At 40.9% G+C, this 20085-nt stretch overlaps 1 protein-coding gene across 1 annotated transcript in view; it reads left to right on the top strand.

The window, feature by feature from the left end:
* The window catches only part of CLSPN (claspin), a 33009-nt gene extending 13458 nt beyond the window's left edge, over nt 1–19551 (top strand). Inside the window, exons 10-25 of the mRNA XM_075263108.1 lie at nt 1283–1482; nt 3117–3274; nt 5411–5472; nt 5598–5791; nt 6144–6307; nt 6614–6846; nt 7357–7441; nt 8831–8913; nt 14174–14270; nt 14406–14567; nt 14646–14767; nt 17568–17704; nt 17840–17936; nt 18423–18502; nt 18600–18758; nt 19431–19551. Coding sequence (XP_075119209.1) covers nt 1283–1482; nt 3117–3274; nt 5411–5472; nt 5598–5791; nt 6144–6307; nt 6614–6846; nt 7357–7441; nt 8831–8913; nt 14174–14270; nt 14406–14567; nt 14646–14767; nt 17568–17704; nt 17840–17936; nt 18423–18502; nt 18600–18758; nt 19431–19541 — 2144 coding nt within the window. The 3' untranslated portion in view covers nt 19542–19551. The remainder of the gene's footprint in view (nt 1–1282; nt 1483–3116; nt 3275–5410; nt 5473–5597; nt 5792–6143; nt 6308–6613; nt 6847–7356; nt 7442–8830; nt 8914–14173; nt 14271–14405; nt 14568–14645; nt 14768–17567; nt 17705–17839; nt 17937–18422; nt 18503–18599; nt 18759–19430) is intronic.
* The last annotated feature ends 534 nt before the right edge of the window (nt 19552–20085 follow it).

The raw sequence follows: 20085 nt of genomic DNA, 5'->3' as shown, positions 1-20085 counted from the left end.
GCCATTCTCAAGGCCCGGGAATTCCAGTCAGCCAAGATTTACCATTGCACGTGAAAGGCTTACATCCTCTTGTTGGATCCTGCACTAGTTGCGATAGGTAATTGTCTTTTATTACTGAGAAGAACCTGTTTCCTTTGTTGGACCTGCAGGTTTCTGTCTCCCAGTTGATATCTGGGTAGTTGAAATGACTTTTGTATGCTTTGCGGCCTCATCTATTTGTTTTATTAGTACATTTTAAGCTTCTTACAGTATATTTGGAGATTTTTAGCAAACCCCCTATCAGTATCTTATTATTTGTTCCTCCCTTAATTTCCAGCCATAAGGACTCCACATATTTGTTTTCCTCCCAGATGTCTTCACGCAGGATTGGCTTAAGGCAGGACTTTACGCATAAGCAAACCCCTCCTAATTTCCTATTGGTATGCTCCTTTCTAAACATACTGTACCCCTGTATATTTACAGCTCAGTCATAGCTAGAGTCCGGCCATGTCTCGCTTATCCCCACTATGTCATATATTTACCCCACCCCCCAACATTATCAATGATAGTTTCTCTATCTTTCGCCATCTTGTTAGACATCTATCTTTATCCCTACTCTTCCATTGCTTTTCGACTGTTTTTACCCCACCCCCATCCCTACCATAGAATGTGTAGCCCACAGCAAAGACGGTCCCGTTCTTCAGAAACAGAAACCCCCTCCCTCCTAAACCAGCTCTTGAGCCACTTGTTTACCTCCCTAATTTCCTGCTGCCTTTCCTGTGTGGCTTGCAGGTAATATTTCTGAAAATACTACCTTTTGGAGGTCCTTGCCTTCAGCTTGCTTTCTTAATCCCTGAAATCGTTTTTAAGGACCTTCCACCTACTGCCAGTTTTGACATTTGTGGCAAAGTGCACCGTGAGACGGCTGGATCTACACCAGTCCCAGCCAGTAATCTATCAACCCAATCTGCAGTGGATTGATTGATTTTAATTAATCTACAGGATAGTAGTTGGGGACCTAAAAAGGCTAGGGATATATTTTTAGACTGTCCATTTTGTCCTGCCTTGTTGATTTGTTCTTTATTTACGTACCTTTTTATATCTGTTTCTCACTCCTTTGGGCTTTTGTTGGTGCTAGGGTTGTGAAGCTTTTTATCAGGTTTCCTGTCCCAGATGGGTGGTCCTACTCATAGGGGTGCTGTCATTGGCTTTAGGAAAACAATTACATGTAAATGTAAATCTGCTCCCCACCCCCTTTACATATAGACATGTTTACAACATTTATTGCATTTATTTCTTAAAGGTGAAAAGCTTCAAGTTCTTAAGGCAAAGCTTCAGGAGGCAATGAAACAGAGACGTCTTGAAGAGCGTCAGAAGCGTCAAGCATTGTATGATCTTGACAATGAAAATGGATATGAAGATGAGGAAGATGCAGAAGAAGAAATGACAGATGAGTCGGAAGAGGAGGATGAAAACCAAAGGAATGAAGAAGGCAATGTGGAGGTAAATGTAAACGTAAAACTGAAAGTATTGTTCTACTTGATGACCTGTGCTCAGTATGTGTTACTACACAAACTACAAATAATAGATGTGATTTTCAAGGCTGACACAGGTGCTTGGTTGGTAGTCTAGTTCTATTGACACACATGCCAGTAAATAACCTGGGTGTGGAGTCCTCAATGTAGTCCCACAGAAGGAAGTCATAGGATTCCATGTCCGGCTATTCTGGGGGATGGTGCACCATGGCTTGTTTCTGGTTTACTTGCTGTTAATAATCGTTTCACTAACAGAAAAGTGAAAGTAATGGCAACTATGAACTGGATACAGCAATAATTGCAAAGAGAGGGAGAGACTCAACCATGTGTTTTTGTTTTTTTAAATCTTGATTCCCTTATGTGCTCATTGAAGGTTTTTCTGATCCCCAAATTCTAATGTTGTGGCAACTGACCTTCCCACTGAGGTGAAAGGCAACCTCATTCCTGAACACCAGCCTGTCAGAAAATATATATCCTCAGGGGCCACACGGTGGCTCAGTGGTTAGCACTGCAGCCTTGCAGCGCTGGAGTCCTCGGTTCGAATCCTGCCAAGGGCAAAAAACCATCTGCAAGGAGTTTGTATGTTCTCCCCGTGTCTGCATGGATTTCCATCCCATACTCCAAAAAGACATACTGATAGGGAAAAAAATGTACATTGTGAGCTCTATGTGGGGCTCACAATCTACATTTAAAAAAAAAAAAAAGAAAATGTATATCCTCTTCCATTTGGTTCTTCATGACAATCCAAAGATCACACTTTGGTTTGTCTGGCTTCATCTCCTGAAGTTGATGTGTTTGGTGTGGCTTACGACAATCCTGTTTGGCTGTAGGCCAGATTTCTGGTACCTCCTAGTTCCATACTAATCAGCCTGGTCAATTTTATAGGACTACACTTGCACACAGCTCGAATCCTGTACATGGACTCTCTTCCAAAGACTTTGGAAGGCCTGGACGTTTCCCATGATGTAATCTCAATAATTTTGAATTGCTTTACCCAGCACGAAATGCAATCATTAATATTTTTTCTTGCTTTGATGACACAGTATGTCAAAATGCAATCTGTGAGGTTGCAACTAAGCTAGTTTTGCATTGCTTTTCAGACACTGGCAGTTTACCACTGATTTTACTTCAATTAAAGAGTGCTGCTTTTGGACTATCCTTTTTGAATCACCATGTATTAAAATATACAGAAGCTGAGAACTCCAAACTTTACAATTAGTAAGTTAGATGTGGCAAAATATGAAGATTTGGATACTGTTGGCAATGTCTGTAAACAAACTTGTCACATTGAAATGCAGTCCAATATGCATTCAGTAGAAGGCGCGGAGTAGGACTGCCTACTGGACCTTTGTGGCTCGCCATACAAATTCAGCTTTAGTTCAATCGATAATGGGATTGTCCCTACAATTAGGTGGCCGTTTAGTTGTTAAAAAGAAATTAAAAGCAGCTCTAATACATTTGGCTGACAGTATTTTAATGGTCTGGTTTATGGTGCCTTGAGCAAAACTCTGGATTGGCTAAGGAAGCACAGTCTGATATACAGAGGAGTCATGTGCATGTTACCTAAGAATCAAGTTTTCTGTGTGTGATTGTACTCCATAGACTTTAGAGAATCTTCTTGGAGAAGATGGAAATGAAGATGAGCCTACAGATGAAGCTTTGGAAGAAAGTGGAATAACTAAAGTGACCATCTCTGTACCAAGGCCTGTAACTACTGAATCGACTTTGATGCTTTTTAAAGACACCTCAACTAAAATTGGGTAAGGCTTTAGGCTTTTAAATAATCATCATCAGCCTCTCTGTTCTCACACACACAGAATAGCAGAGGGTGCTCACAGACACTTCCAGATTTCATGGTGGAGGCTAATTAATATATAAATAACGGTCTCATTCAAAAACTACTGAGGGGATTAACATATAAAAGGTATGTGTGGAATAGCCTTTTTAAAGACTATGCAAGTATGTGCTTAGTTAAAATGACTTTTCCAAATGATAAAGCCCTTTTAACTATGCATTTGCAAAGTAAAATTACTTTGCATATAACTAAGCATATAAACCCTCAGCTTTAGTTTCAGTATCAGGACTAATTCGTGATCTATGACTTCATTGGGGAAACACAAGTTTTTCTGCATAGCCTTGGCTCTATATATACACTGATCTCTCTATACAGTTGTCTGTCCAAGTCTTCATTTTTTTTTTATTTTTTTTTTTCTCCAAGTAGCTTCTCTATAAACCTTCCCTGCAGCGACCACCACTCACTTTTCTTTGGCTTTGCAGTTGGGGATGTGCTAGTCACTCACAAATAAATTTGACTTCACCAGCCTGGAAGTGGTGATGCTTACCCCACCCATCTGATATTGATGACCTAAGAAGAGGTCATCGGTGTTAGGGTCCATTCACACGGAGGAAAATGGTGAGCGCCATTTTCCTCCATGTGAATGGACCCTTAAGCTAAGGCCCCATTTAGTGAGCTATTCACAGAAAGTCCTCAGTTTTCACCTGCAGACTTTCTGTCCCTATTATACCTGTACAGAAACCACCAATGTTTCTGTGGGTATAATTGACATGCTTCAATTTAGAAAAACTCTACGTTTTTTGCAATAATTTTCATTGTGTGTGTGTATATGTATGTATGTATGTGTGTGTGTGTGTATATATATATATATATATATATATATATATATATATATATATATATATATATATATATATACACATACATACTGCAATGTGTGGATGGAATTAGCCAGAAGGTTGGGGTCTATATATGGCACTTTTTCTGGAAGTTTCTGATCTATGTTTTCTGTAATGTTAACTCACTGTCTAGATGGATACGGTTTAGTCTATACAAGAATGCATCTGTTATCCTAGTTGAACAGTCCTTTGCTGTTATAGAGGCTCTATAAGCCATAAAGGCAACCCAAATTTTTTAAACTGAGGCTATGTATTCACACATGTTTTGGTCCGTCACTGATACCATCTGGCAGTGCACCAGGGAGACATCGTTCATTGTGGATGTAGGAGTCAAGCTCTCTTTGGCATCCAGGTTGGGAATAGGGGATCTATCTTCAGGGCTCCCCAGAGTTTGGGTGGATAGGGACATTAGATCTGATTTGTTCGTGCTTACAATTCCCAGCTTGCTTTTAAACTTGACAGTGGCAAAACTGAGCAAAAATGTTCCTCTATGTACCAAGTCAAGACTGCTTCCTGTAAAGGACCAAGCATCCTATCAGCAGTAATGCCACAATGCTGTTGTGGGGTGCGGCTTTGCAAGGTCATTTCTAGAAATAATTTAACAATTTTGTTTTGGGTTTAGTTTGCCTGTAAGGGGAGGCCATCACATGACAGTTCATAGGGTCTTGTTAATGAAGCCTTACAGCATCAATGTTCATTGACTAAAAGCAGTAGTGCTACCTTGACACACACTACGAATGATTCACGCAAATGGTATTCCAGTCAGCCTGTGGGCCATGCACTGATTGATGAAAGGCACTGTGGATTGAATTTCCTCATCACACTTTTCTCCAGTGGAAGCAGTTAGAGGGGACAATTCTTTATTTGTATCCATAATTTTAGAATTGCAAATTCATAGGTGTGTGATGTTCAGGCGTCTTCATACTTCTGGTTCTAAAGTATTTCTGTAGTTTTTCTTTTTATAATTTCTTCTCCAGCGTTATACTACACAATTTTTATCTCTTGGCATACAGTAGTACATTTCTAAGTTTTTAGAACAGTCATTAATTCTCTTACATTTCTAGCGCATCTAATTGATTGCATATATAGAAAACAAAGTTATTGAGCAAGTTCTATGTATTACTGACTCACATAATGTCTCTACTTTGGATTGCAGTATTGTCACAGTTACTAAAGCATGTACTTAATAATTTGTCATGTAGTGGTGATTCCATATCTGACAAGATGGAGCTGGATGAAGAGTGTAAAGGCAATGACAAACTCGGTAATAACCATTATGTAACTTAAAGAAAAAAAAATGCTATGGAGCAGAAGCATTACATTTCTACATTTAAATAATTTTTCCCCTTTGTGATCTTCTCGCTTCCTCTATAAAAATGTGTGTTTCAGAGGAAGATGACTTTCTTTCACCCATGACAAAAGACAGCAGCCACAACAGTAGCTTTGAACTCATTGGGTCCATGATTCCTTCATACCAGCCTCTTAACAAGAATGGGCGAAATTCCCTCCTTCCTGGTGTTGGGGGATTCCGGTCACCTTCCCCAGTTACCTTCAAAGCAAATTTTCACAGCTCTGCATCAAAGGTTAGATAAACTATTTATTTGTTGTAATGTTTTTCTGGTAACTTGTATGTTAAAGTAATATCTTAGAGGTTAAAATCTAATAAATATGTCCAACAGCATTTTCACACTGGAAAGAAATGAATAAATCATGGTGGTTTTGCTGCTGAATCCATGTTGCAGATTTGCCACAGATATTATCTTCTGCATTGCAGAGTGAAATCTACAGTCCAGTTCTTCATAAAAACTTTACAATGCTGCAAATTTTAATCCCCATCAGGCCATACCCTTATTGCAGTTTAAAGTGACTTCTGTTATTTTTATCCATGTTATAGAACTTAAGTTATGATTGTTAATTTAACTTTTTTTTTTTTAGAGTTCAGGGAAAATGTCTGAACCATCACTTCCTGTGGAAGATTCACAGGATCTATACAATGCTTCCCCAGAGCCTAAAGCATCTTTCGCCTGTGCTGGTGTAGATTCCCAGTTCCAGTTTTCTTTGGAAGATGACACACAAAGTCAGTTACTGGATGCTGATGGGTAAGAGCTAGCATGTATTCATCTAATCAAATGGTTGAAATATGTATAATATATACAATACACGCAGACTGGCAAAAAATAAAAATAAAAAAATAATTACATTAAGGACAAGTTCTTGGACTTGAAACTATAAACATATTTCTGAATGTAACAATATATACAAGTCTTTACAAGATTAGTGTTAAGTTTATTAGGAAAAATGTTAAAACTAAAAGTTACCTCGATACAAGATCAGATATGGTTGGGCATTTAAATTCTGTATTTCAAAGCAAATTTGTCTACAGTGGCTATATTTTGTCTTTGAAGGTTCCTAAATGTAGGACACAACAGGAGTAAATACAGCTCTGTAAAGCAAAGGCTAGTATTGGATACAATGGATGAGAATGCTATGGATGCCAACATGGGAGAGTTGCTAGATCTGTGCTCAGGAAACTTCAGAGGCTCCCTCTCCGATTCCAGTCAGCAGGATGAGGATCTATCAAAGAAAGATGCCATGGATGAGTTGCTGGGATTATGCTCTGGAAAATTTATGTCCCAAGGTAAAACAAGCTACTGTGCTCTAACCCCTTCCCACCGCTGGCATTTTTCGATTTTTGTTTTTGACTAAAACCCCCTTCCAAAGCCCATATCTGTACAATGTACTGGGAAGCTGGAAAAAAAATCAGAATGGGGTGGATTTGAAGAAAAAGTGCATTTGTGTGACTTTTGTGGTCTTCATTATTATGGTGTTCACTGTGCAGCCAAAATGACATGTCACCTGTGTTCTATGTTTTGATACGATTCCGAGGATTCCAAACATTCAACTTGGGGATAAAACACTCCTAACAGGCGGGGGTCTTGGCAGTTGGACCCCCACTGATCACCAATTTATTCTTTATCCTAGTGTCTGCGAGGGAATGGTTGGTTATATGAAAGTGAATTTAAAAATAATTTAAAATTACCAGTTGCACGGATTGGTGACAATTCAGATAGCTCATTTTTATTTATTGTGCAGTAGTGTTAATTTCCTGTTCAGAACGTAACATATTTTATGGTCTTTTCTTGTTCAGCTGATTCCTTACCACAAGATTCCTCAGCCTTAATCAAAGAGGATCGCTTGTCTGAAGCTGCCGTGGCTTCTTTACCATTAGAACGGTAAGTGGTTAAGTTTTGTGTATTGGTGAAGACCCCATACAAACTAAACTTGCATGTGTAGTCTGCAGGGGCTGGTTTACCTCAGATATATCCTGCAGTAGACCAGCCATGGCATAAAACTGCCAAAACCAGCATTTTTGTATGCTGCGGCTGTCATGATTTCTGGCAGGCTAGCTTTAGCCTTAAAACTTTGCATTGTTGAGTTTGAAAACTAGGGACATGTTCAAAATCTGCACCCCAAGACATTGTGCCATGCGGGTTTTTCTCCGGAGTGTAAAATGGTCCCATTCACTAAACTGTCACTATAATTTGCATTGGGTTAACTGCCGGTGATTTTGCAGCTGCTAACCCGTTTGCAGGTATTGCTATATGTGTCCCTGACCAAAGGCAAATGGGTTTTTTGGAATGGAATCTTATTTAGGAAGAAATGTTTTAATTCCACCTTTGAGGTTAAAATATTTAAAGATGATTTTTTTCTTATATTTAATGTTTAATCAATGTTAACTCATTTTTCATAAGCAAGTAAATACAAAAGTATAATATACAATGAAGGAAGAAAGCCAGGCCAAGTAACCTACAAAGCATCGTGTAAACAATAATAATAATGTGCATTCCAGGGTAAGCACCAGTAAGTGTTGTAGGGGAGGTCTTCCGCACACTGTGTCTTGTAGGAAATATAATTAGAGCAGTACACAATGGGCAAGGTACTTGAGGATGTAGCGTATAACTCAACCACAATAAGTAATCAAGGGACCCATATCTAACCCCTACCATTCCTATTGTGCATGATAGCAGTGAAAAGGCATGGGAGAGGACAAACATAAAGATGAAACAAAAAGGGGAGATGGGAAAGAGGGGGGGGGGGAAGGAGAGGGACAGGGCTTCAGAGAGGAGCAGACTAAACAGCGTTGATTCGAGCATGGCAATGGAGGCCAGTAAATAGATTCAAGAATTCCACAGATTTCTGAAACCCACCTATGGCCGCCAGAGGGCATCACCTTTGGAGGATTCAACAGAGTTTTCCGCCACCAGGGCCTCCATCCTTTGTATTCGTAGAAACTCCTGATCTTTTCCAGTGCCTGGGGATTACTGCTCTGGCAGCCATGTGGAAGTACCGTAGGTGATCTCTCCCACCCCCTCCCGAACTTAAGAGATCTTGGCTGGTATAACTGAGAAGAGGGCAAGCTGGGGAGAGGGCACATGGGAGCAACCAATAACATTAGAGTATAAGGATAAAATAAAAGACTAGAAGGGCTGTATTGTAAGTGTGGAAAATAGTACCTCTGTCAGGCCCCCCCCCCCCCCCCCTCAATGTTGCAGACCCTCTTTTCTGTGTTTTTACTTCCATTTACTTATTCTTCCCCATTTATGCATTATGTATCTTAACAGAGAGAATAATGATGATGAAGAGGAAGAAGAGTTTGGTGATTTTCAGTTGCTTCCATGTGATGAATCAGGCAGCGAAAAGGTTAGTGAAAACTTCCTGTTTTGTATAATGTTATGTCCTCTAAAATGTGGCAAGTTATATACCCCTGCAAAACTGACAGTACTCCAAATTCAGCATGCGGTCAGCTTTGCAGCGGTGTATAACATGCATGCATGCATGCATGCATGCATGCATATGTCCATCATAGAGGGCATAAAGTCGTCTTTAAGTTGAACATTCCTGTACTGAGTTAGTACACTTTCTGTGTCAACTGGAGTGAAATTGTGACAGGTTGTTTTGTTTTTTTAAAATTTGCATTCGTTAAATCTGGCATACATCAGCTCGACAGATTAACCCCATCCATTTTCCCACCAACTCTATGTATGTGTAAACGCAAATCATTTCTAATTTTATATTATTGTGAGGACACCGCACCATGTGTATAAACCTGGCCACTACGAGGCTCACTTGAATATGTGGTTAAAAAAAAAAAAGTCAGCTCCGTTTCTGGGCCTTACCTTCTCCTCGCTATCCAGTTTTCACTTAGTGTCTGTTGGAGGCAGACATGACCTGCATGCATGTCTCTGCTTTTTTTTTTTTTTTTACCTCTTCGCTTACAGGTTCAGGGGCATAGTCAGCATGTATGCCACACTAGTCTTATCCTCCAGTGGGTTTTGTGCTCTATTGAGCCACTAACTAATCACCCAGTCCCCACTGCCGCATCTGTGGCCAGAGTGCTAGTGACCCCACTTTCATGTACGAACCAAAGGGGTTACCCTTCTTGTGCCTGAAGACTTGATTCCGGTGAATATCTGCTATAGACTGCCCATTCTGGCTGCATCCTACAGCGGATGATCCCCAATCCTTATATTGGTTTCTCCAACTCCCCTTCCTTTGGCTCCTTTTGGACTCTCACTTGTCAGTTAGAAGTTCTGTTTCCCTTCCTATTGTATTTCTAGGTGGTCCAAACCTCCTCCTTGTAAACAGCTCATGAAGGGTCCCCTCCCCCACCAAAAGTGTTCCCCAGGGCAATCAGATTCTGGTTTCTCAAATCCTACATGCCTCAAAGTACAGTGGGGCAAAAAAGTATTTAGTCAGTCACCAATAGTGCAAGTTCCAACACTTAAAAAGATGAGGCGTCTGTAATTTACATCATAGGTAGACCTCAACTATGAGTGATAAAATGAGAAAACAAATCCAGAAAATCACATTGTCTGATTTTGTAAGAATTTATTTGCAAATTATGGTGGAAAATAAGTATTTGGTCAGTAACAAAATTTCATCTCAATACTTTGTTATATATCCTTTGTTAGCAATGACAGAGGTCAAATGTTTTCTGTAAGTCTTCACAAGGTTGGCACACACTGTTGTTGGTATGTAGGCCCATTCCTCCATGCAGATCTCCTCTAGAGCAGTGATGTTTTGGGGCTGTCGCTTGGCAACACGGACTTTCAATTCCCTCCAAAGGTTTTCTATAGGGTTGAGATCTGGAGACTGGCTAGGCCACTCCAGGACCTTGAAATGCTTCTTACAAAGCCACTCCTTCGTTGCCCTGGCGGTGTGCTTTGGATCATTGTCCTGTTGAAAGACCCAGCCACGTTTCATCTTCAATGCCCTTTCTGATGGAAGGAGGTTTGCACTCAAAATCTCACGATACATGGCCCCATTCATTCTTTCATGTACCCGGATCGGTCGTCCTGGCCCCTTTGCAGAGAAACAGCCCCAAAGCATGATGTTTCCACCCCCATGCTTTACAGTAGGTATGGTGTTTGATGGATGCAACTCAGTATTCTTTTTCCTCCAAACACGAAAAGTTGTGTTTCTACCAAACAGTTCCAGTTTGGTTTCATCAGACCATAGGACATTCTCCCAATACTCTTCTGGATCATCCAAATGCTCTCTAGCAAACTTCAGACGGGCCCGGACATGTACTGGCTTAAGCAATGGGACACGTCTGGCACTGCAGGATCTGAGTCCCTGGCGGCGTAGTGTGTTACTGATGGTAGGCTTTGTTACATTGGTCCCAGCTCTCTGCAGTTCATTCACTAGGTCCCCCACGGGGTGAGATTTTACGTGGAGCCCCAGATCGAGGGAGATTATCAGTGGTCTTGTATGTCTTCCATTTTCTAATTATTGCTCCCACAGTTGATTTCTTCAATCCAACCTGGTTGCCTATTGCAGATTCAGTCTTCCCAGCCTGGTGCAGGGCTACAATTTTGTTTCTGGTGTCCTTTGACAGCTCTTTGGTCTTCACCATAGTGGAGTTTGGAGTCTGACTGTTTGAGGGTGTGTACAGGTGTCTTTTTATCCTGATAACAAGTTTAAACAGGTGCCATTACTACAGGTAATGAGTGGAGGAAAGAGGAGACTCTTAAAGAAGAAGTTACAGGTCTGTGAGAGCCAGAAATCTTGATTGTTTGTAGGTGACCAAATACTTATTTTCCACCATAATTTGCAAATAAATTCTTACAAAATCAGACCATGTGATTTTCTGGATTTGTTTTCTCATTTTGTCTCTCATAGTTGAGGTCTACATATGATGTAAATTACAGACGCCTCTCATCTTTTTAAGTGGTGGAACTTGCACTATTGGTGACTGACTAAATACTTTTTTGCCCCACTGTAGCTCTACGATGTTTCTCTGGAAATGACTTGCCAGTCAGTTAAAACAGTGGCCATCCTCCATACTATATGGATTTGGTTATGGAATGTGAAATCTGCCTCTACACAGGGAATTGTCGCTTTTCCCCTTCTTCTGGGACGAACATGGCAAACTCTTTGGTAAGGGCCTTAAATAGCCTATCTCAGAGGCTGTAATGGGAACGTTCTCTCCAGCGCTGTTTGAAGCGCCAAGCATTCTCTGCCCAATCTCTGCGCTTTCTTTTTTTTTTTTTGTGTGTGTGTTCCCAGAGGACAGTTTTCCTGAGATTCCCACTCCAAGAAGCCCGCCTTCAAGGCCAAACTTGCTTGGTAATCCTGCCTTTTCTAAGTACCATTCCAAGCTAGCTGGTGCCTGGGTTTAGGAGGTGGTATCGACTGGCTACTCCTTCAAATTTTTGTTCCTTTCCTCCTGGAACAATTTATTCCTTCAGCTTTCTTACCCTGCTCGAGCGACGAGCTTCCTTCAGGTCGTCTTCACTCTTTCAGCAGGGAGCTGTCGTTCCTGTCCCTTCTTTGTCAGGGTTTCCAAGGCTTTTACTCCAATTTCTTCAATATCACCAAGAAGATGTTCTCCCCATATTGGACCTGAAAGGGCTCAATTGGTTTGTCCATCTCCGCATGTTCTACATTGAATCCCTGCGGTTGTTGGTGTCCTGGAGCCCAGGAAATTTTTTACACTTGCAATGCATACCTCCACATTCTCATCTCTGTGTCCCATCAGTGGTTTCTCCACAGTGGGTTCATGTCAGTTTGTCGTACTCCCCTTTGGACTGGCAATCACGCCCGGGCCTTCACCAAACTGTTGTCGTCCCTCATGGTGATCCTGCGCCCCAGAGGAGTTGCTGTGAGCCAAATGTGGATAATCTCTTGGTGAAGGCTCCCCCCAAGAGGGAAAACCTGACCAACCTTTGGTTCACATTGATCTCCTTTGTCATTTCGGTTGGCCTAACAGTAAGGACAAGTCCTGCCTTGCACCTTCCCAGCGCATGAAATTCTTGGGTATAATCTTCAACATTCAGCATGGGAAGGTTCTCTTTCCATAGTCCAAGATTGGTGCCCTGCAGTCTGATGTGTCCCTCCTTTGGAACTCCTCTTTCTCGATTCGTCTATGTATGCAAGTGATGGTGTAGACCTTTGAAGCCCTCCTTTATATCCAATTAGATTTGCGTCCTCTTCAGCTGGTGATTCTGGTGCAATAGGACAAGTCTCTGATCTGTTGCCTCCTCTTCCCCCTTCTCAAGACTGAGAGGGTTATAGCTGTTCTGGTGGACCTGTATTGATCCTGCAGGGCTGGGTACACAGACTTTATGTTCCTGTAGGCAGATTCTTCCTGGCCTGTTCCACTCCAGCACAACCTTCTATCTCAGGGTCTGCTATTCCACCCTACCTTACCTTGGCTGCTTTTAGTGGTGTGGCTGTTGAAGTCAAGGTTCTAAGGCTATATGGTTTTTCTGAACTGTTCATTTAGACCGTGCTCAAGGCTCACAAGCCACAGTCTGCAACAATCTATCATTGTACAGGCAAGGCCTAAGTGAGGTGGCATGAGCATCACAATTTCCATCTGCTTTTTTTTTCCCATCCTTCCATCCCCAGAATCCTAATGCGGGTCTATTTGTGTCTCACTGACTCCCTTTTGTTATTGGGGCTCCTTGTTCATTCACCGTGCGTGTCCTTATAAGGTCCTTGCTTCCTCCATCTCCTGGTGGTCCAGTCTGCCATCGTGGTGATGGTTCGTGATCTCTGTTTTCCTGTTTACTCCCCCCCCCCCCTTCCCCCATTGCTGATCCACTACAAACTGGCTAGCATAGTGTACAAAGAGAGGGTTCCAAGAGCTAATTTGACTTTTTTTTTTATTTTTATGTTTTAAATCCTAGCGTCAGCCACCTAATTGGCTAGCCTTGACACCGATAATGCTGTGTCAATCAATACAATGGGAAAGTGATTTTACGATTAGTACAAATATCCTTTTTTTTTTTTTTTTTTTTTTTTTTTTTTTTTTCAGAATAAAAAGCCCAGCATGTTGCAAAGTTCTATAGTGTGACTTTTAGACAACAGAATTCAGGAGTATAGGGTTTAATAAATCCCCCCCCCCCTCCAATGACTTTACCATCGCACAACAAGGCTGTAGGATGTGTAACAGAAAATACTAGTTTTATGAATGTGTTTTGGGTTTTTTGGGGGTTTTTTTTGTGTGGTTTTTTTTTTTTTTTTTTTTTTTATAATGTAGATTGAGAGCCCCATATAGGGATCACAATGTACTTTTTTTTTTTTTTTTTTCTCCTATCAGTATGTCTTTGTAGAATGGGAGAACATACAAACTCCTTGCAGATGCTGTTCCTGGTGGATCTGTACCCAGGACTCCAGCGCTGCAAGGCTACAGTGCTAACCACTGAGCCACTGTGTTGCCCCCTGAATTAGTTCTTTCTGTATTAAAATAGAAAATCTAAAAAGTGTTGTCTTTCTTGATATTTGTGGTTTATCCTTTGGTTAGGACACATTATTGTAGCTCAGTTTCTTTTGAAGTGTGTGGTAGTTCTGGATGACTGAACCCCACTCATCTGATATTGATGACCTAGCCTAAGGACAGGCTATCGTGCACCTCCAATGTTTTCATATGTAATTGCTTCTAATCTAGCTAGGAGAAGATGAGGAGGAAAGTGAAGAGGACGATGATGAAAGGGAAAATGAAGATTTGGACGACGAGGAGGAGGAGATTTTGAGAAAAGGGAAAAAAAGAAAACTGTAAGTAGTTGTATTAGAAAAATATCTGCACTATTTTACTACTAAATAGAAAAGGGGAAAGATATGGTAGTACGGTTTGGGTAAACTGCTGGCTTGTTTCTGTTGCTTATTCTTAAATTGCTTTATAAACTACAGTAGGCTTCAAGACTTCATGGAAGACGAGGCTGAACTTTCTGGAAGCGATATCGGGAGTGGTGACGAAGATGAAGGAGAAGAGGATGAATATGAAGAAGAAGCCATAGATGAAGAACTCCCTTCAGATGAAGAGCTCCAGGACCAAGTTAACAAAATTCACATGTACGTATCTTTCTGTAGCTCAGTCTCTCATTGAGACACGCAATACATTTTTAACTTTTTACATTTTTATTTTTTTAGGAAGGTTACTATGGATGAAGACAAGCGCCGCTTGCGTCTATACCAAGAGAGGTACTTAGCTGATGGAGACCTTCACAGTGATGGTCCTGGAAGAATGAGAAAATTCAGGTGGAAGAACATTGGTATGTTTGAAAGTGTAACATTGGTGCTGTAGTTGGTAGTATTTTAATAGTGCTGCTGTATGTGAAGTTCCAGATATTATGATAACTTTCTTGTTTTTGTTTGAGAACTGTGCCATAATGTAGTTTGTGCCAGGAAATAAGGGGTTGGATTGAAGATTTGACTTTTGTGGTTCATGCCACATTCACAGAGCTATACTTATAGCATCATGATTCTCCATACCATAACCATACTTTGCCAAAAAAAACACCAAACAACGTACTACTGTGTTTCCCCGAAAGCAAGACAACCCCCGAATATAAGACTTGCTGCAGTTTCTTATAGGCTAAGAAATAGAAGGCGTCCCCTGAAAATAAGACGTAGCGGTCTAGCAGTCGCTGCATATGCCGTCACATCACCGCACCACCCCCAAGCAAGTTCTCACCCATTAGATATGTTTGCTGTGCAAAGACTATACGGTATGAAGAAAAACATTGCAACCACTGCTACCTTCAGAGAATGCTGTGCACGGTGTTCTGTGTGTGCTGCTGCCACTTCACTTTGCTAGATCCACTGTCCCTGCTGCTGTGGGATGAGCTAGGAGAGGCCCGCTGTGCATACACTAAGCATCGTATACAGCAAGGTGGTCCACTCTCCCAGCTCGTCCCACAGGGACAGTGGAAACAGTGCAGCCGGCTCTCCTGTGCACAGCGTTCCCTGAAGGCAGCGGCGACTGTAATGCCTTTTCTTCCTATGTTCTTTGCTCAGCAAACCTATCTCATGGGTAAGAACTTGTTAATTTAATCATATAACGCTAATGTTTAGTGGGTGGAGCAGGAAAAATAAGACATCCCCAAAAATAAGACCTAGCATATCTTTAGGACCAAAATTTAATATAAGACACTGTCTTATTTTTAGGGAAACACGGTATTAATCATAACTCAAGGAATGGTGAGTTCCATTTACATGGCTTTGGTCAGTCTAGGAAATGCACAATGCACTTAGACTTAGTTTCATGGACCGAGCATGTATGTGTGAATAAGTCCTTACACAGTCACTATCTCATACCTGACTGGGCCCTTGTGACACACTACTTTGCTGTTTGTGACATTCTCCTCCCTCCCTTCACAAATCGCACATCCTTCCCACTGCTCTTAGTACTCGAGCGATCATTGGTAGCAGCGGAGAAATGAAGTAGGAGGGTTCTTCCCTTTTCTTGTAATGTGACCAGTGCCGTGTGAAGTGTTTGAAGAGAACTGAATGGTTCAGTATAATTGAAATAGTAACACATGCTTAGCAGCAGGTTTGTAGTGAATGGGATGGTGGGTTCTACTACTAAGAGAAGCTTAGTATTAAAGTTACCAGAATTTAATTTTGTATTGAAAATTGTGTACTACCTTTGGAAGTGATCGCCGCCACGCCGTTCGTAGTACCGGTTTGTACCGGTATGCTAATTAGTTCTCTCGCAGCGATGGGGGCGTCCCCAAGCGCAGGAGATGCGATGGGGGCGTCCCCATTGTTGCTCGAAAACAGACTCCAGCGCCGCCTGTCTTCTCCCCTTCATCCTCCCCGTCCTCTGCATCCTCCCCTTCCTTCTTTGGCTTGACGTCGGACTCCTGCGCAGTACGCTCTGTTCGGCAAAGTTCGCCGAACAGAGCCCTACTGCGCAGGCGTCCGACGTCCAGCCGAAGAAGGAAGGGAGGATGCAGAAGACGACAGAGGCAGCGCTGGAGTCGGTGGGGACGCCCCCATCGCATCTCCTGCGCTGGGGGACACCCCCATCGCTGCGAGAGAACTAATTAGCATACCGGTACAAACCGGTACTACGAACGGCGTGGCGGCGATCACTTCCAAAGGTAGGAGACGAATAGCCTTTCTAAAGGCTATTCCGACGTGTTACCTAGAAATAAAAAAGTTTTTTAATGGTAGAATCCCTTTAAATGGCGATCAGGTGCGGTCTTTTGCACTCTGTGCCCTTCCTTCACTGTCCGCTTGTAAAGATGTCCGACTTTTCAAGCGGACAGAAAAAACCTACATGTCGGGTTTTTCTGTCCGCTTGAAAAGTCGGACATCTTTACAAGCGGACAGTGAAGGAAGGGCACGGAGTGAAAAAGAACGCACCCGATCGCCATTTAAATGAATGACAAGTGTCACGGACACAGCTAGTGTCCGCTCCTAATGTCCGTGCAAGATTTTGAACGGACACTACCTGTCGGACACTGACGGTAGTGTGAACGCCCCCTTACTGATGAGAGAGCCTTTCAAAAGGAAAGTTCTCCTCCCACTTTAAAGATTGAGGAGCCTTAGTGTGTGAATTTGTTTTGTTTTTTTCCCCTTTCAAAAATTAAGTGGATAATTTTTGTTCTGTGCACTTAAATGTATCACAGCTACTAGTACAGCGATTCTCACCAGGGATGCCTTGAAAGCCTGCTAGAGGGCTGTAACACTCTGGTTGCAAAGATGACCGCATGCCTTCATGCAACATTATTTGCATCCTTAGGGAGCCTTCACACGGAGTAAACACGCATGTATTTTTGCAAAATACACATGTAAAAATAAGACTCCCATTGACTTCAATGACATTTTACAGGCATATTTTTACAGCTGTATTTTTACATGTGTAAAAATAAGACTCCCATTGACTTCAATGATATTTTTTACACGTGTATTTTGCAAAAATACACGCGCGTTTACTCTGTGTGAAGGCTCCCTTAGGATGTTTTTGTATTTTGGTAGAAATTAATTGGTTGGGGTGCTCATAGTGTGAAAATTTTGGGAAAAAAAACTCCCCTAGAATGTTTAGTTTTCTTTTTGTCTTTTTAGATGATGCTTCTCAGATGGACATGTTCAACAGATATTCTGAAGTGGAAGATCAAGAGGGAGAGAATGAGGAAATGGATGAAGCAGAAGTGAAAAGGAGAAAGGAGCGATTTGAAAGAGAGCAGTGGTTACGTGAACAGGTATAATGCTGGAATGTGTCTGGTTTTATTAGTTTGTGTATGACTAAAGCGATAATAGCTCTGTGATCCGCTATTGTATTCGTATTGGACCCTTCCTGAATGAGAAACCAGGACTTATAAATTTTTCTATTTTAGTCTGAAAAAGGTAACACGGAAGAGGAGGAGATTGGTGAAAACAGTCAGTTCATGAAGCTGGCAAAAAAAGTTACAGAAAAAGTTCTACAGAGGAGATGTAAGTATATTTTTTACATTATTGAGAATAACTTTATATAATGTATATTTTTTTTTTAAATTCTTGTGTAGGAAGATTTGACTTTTTTTTTTTTTTATTTCTTTTAAGCGCTGTTCTCCCGAACCATGCACTTTTTAAGTAGTTTGGAAAGGAAGAATTTGAACTTAATCTAGTTACATTCTCCCAGATTGAGGCTTTATTTCCTTACTGTAATGTTCATTTGCTCAGTGAATAATATATGCGTGTAAAAATAAAGTAGACCTTGTTCTGTATGCTATGGTTCCCCTTTCATTAAAGTCAATACAAAGGATAGGTAAATGCCACATTCACTTGTTGTTGTAAATTTTTGTTCATTGCAATGTAACCTTTGATAACAGGCAGAACAGTATTCGCCAAAAGAATGAAGAAATGCAGTATATGAATATGCTCCCATTCACAAATCCTGCTTTAAACGTTTTTGGTTTGGTTTTCTTTTTTATTTTACAGCAACCTTAGAAACAACTGAGGCAAAAAAGCAAGGCTCTAAAAATCCATTTGAAATGCAACGACCCTTTAGTCTTCCAAATGTGAGTTTTTCTGAAAACATTTTATATAAAGTGACAGAAAAGATTATAACTTTAACGGAAATAGTTTCTAACATCTTAATTTACTGTCCATCATCAGATGAAAAATGGTTCTCTGTTAGAGAAGTCTGGCGATTTCCTTCAGAAACTGTCAACAATACCAGCCTTAAATCCCAATGCACCAAGAAACACAAGAAATTTTGTCTTTCACACACTGTCACCACAAAAGAAAGAACAGGGAGAGAAACCAAAACCAAAGGTAATGTGTTCCATCTGCAGCAAAAAGTAACACTCCCACTAAAATTTTTATTCTCTGGACCAGTTGGAAATGTGTACAAGGATGCTACAGGCTTCCCTGAAAGTGGTTATGCAGGGAGAAATCAATCTTGGCATTGCATTCCCTTAACTGTATAAGCTTTATTACTAATACACGGATGTAGCAAAATTAACCCAAACGTCTGCAATTGGCTAAAGTCTAAATAGCCCGAGTGAAGCTCAGAGCAGCCTTTACAAGGCTCCCGGCTGTCATGGAAACGTGATGTCGTCCCTGGAGCTTATTCCAGGCGCCGGCGATCACCGGGAAGATGGCGCCTCCGGCGCCTTTGACCGAGGCATTAGCACTGTCTACTGTGTAACACAGCAGACACCCGGCGGCTATGGCGGCCACCATAGTTAAACACCCGACATGCACTATACTAGTACGGCGGATGTCGGGAAAGGGTTAATAGGATATATTAAAAAGTTTCTTATATTCGCCTGTATTGTTAAATTTATGAAATGTTATTTTACAATTGGAGATACGCTTTAAGAGAATGTAATGCACAAGATGTAATTCCACAAATCATAGAATTAATCTTTGTTTCTGAGCCCTGCTCTAATAACAGTTTGGTTTTTTCCTCAAATAATTTTTCTTTTGTTTCCTTGTCAGCAGGTAAGGAAAAACATCAGTGCTGCAACCCCTTCACCTAAGCGTCTTAAGTCTGACCAATCTAATACTGCCACTGGTAAATATCGCAGCATCTTCCCTTTCCTGGAGAACTAATTGGTTGCACTCGTATTAACTTGTTACATTATTTATCCTTTAGAGATTGTTGTGTTTGTAGACTTTCATGATTTAATCTTCTACTGCTATACGTTTTGTAGCTGTGTGCTTTATCGTGTTAAAAAAATGAAATGTTTAAAAAAAATACAGGAACAGATTTTAAATACCATATATCCATTGGTTTTAGTCAAACTTATATTTCAGAACATACTTCAGTTTGAAAGCCCCTTATCTGCTGCAGTTATTTTTTTTTACATCAGGATTCTAATGCATTACAAGCAGTAGAAGACAGAGCACTACCATAGTTTTTTTCTTTTGCATTTTAAAAATACATGTATTTGTTTTAAGCGGTGTATATTGTCTAAATGTAATTATATTGTTTATGTTGTAAAGTATTTTTGTAAATTGTTTTAAATGTAAATTCTTTTTGGACAGAGTTGTGAATTAAAAAGTGTCCTTTTTATATTGTTTGTTTCTCGTGTTGGAAGCTACCTGTGTGGAAGCATGAGCATATGTCTAAAATATTAAACGATTTAAAGTTTTA

The sequence above is a fragment of the Leptodactylus fuscus genome, chromosome 2 (genome assembly GCF_031893055.1).
Source record: "Leptodactylus fuscus isolate aLepFus1 chromosome 2, aLepFus1.hap2, whole genome shotgun sequence".
Taxonomy (NCBI): domain Eukaryota; kingdom Metazoa; phylum Chordata; class Amphibia; order Anura; family Leptodactylidae; genus Leptodactylus; species Leptodactylus fuscus.
The sequence above is the reverse complement of the archived record's forward strand: the minus strand, read 5'-3'. Positions and strand labels throughout refer to the sequence as shown.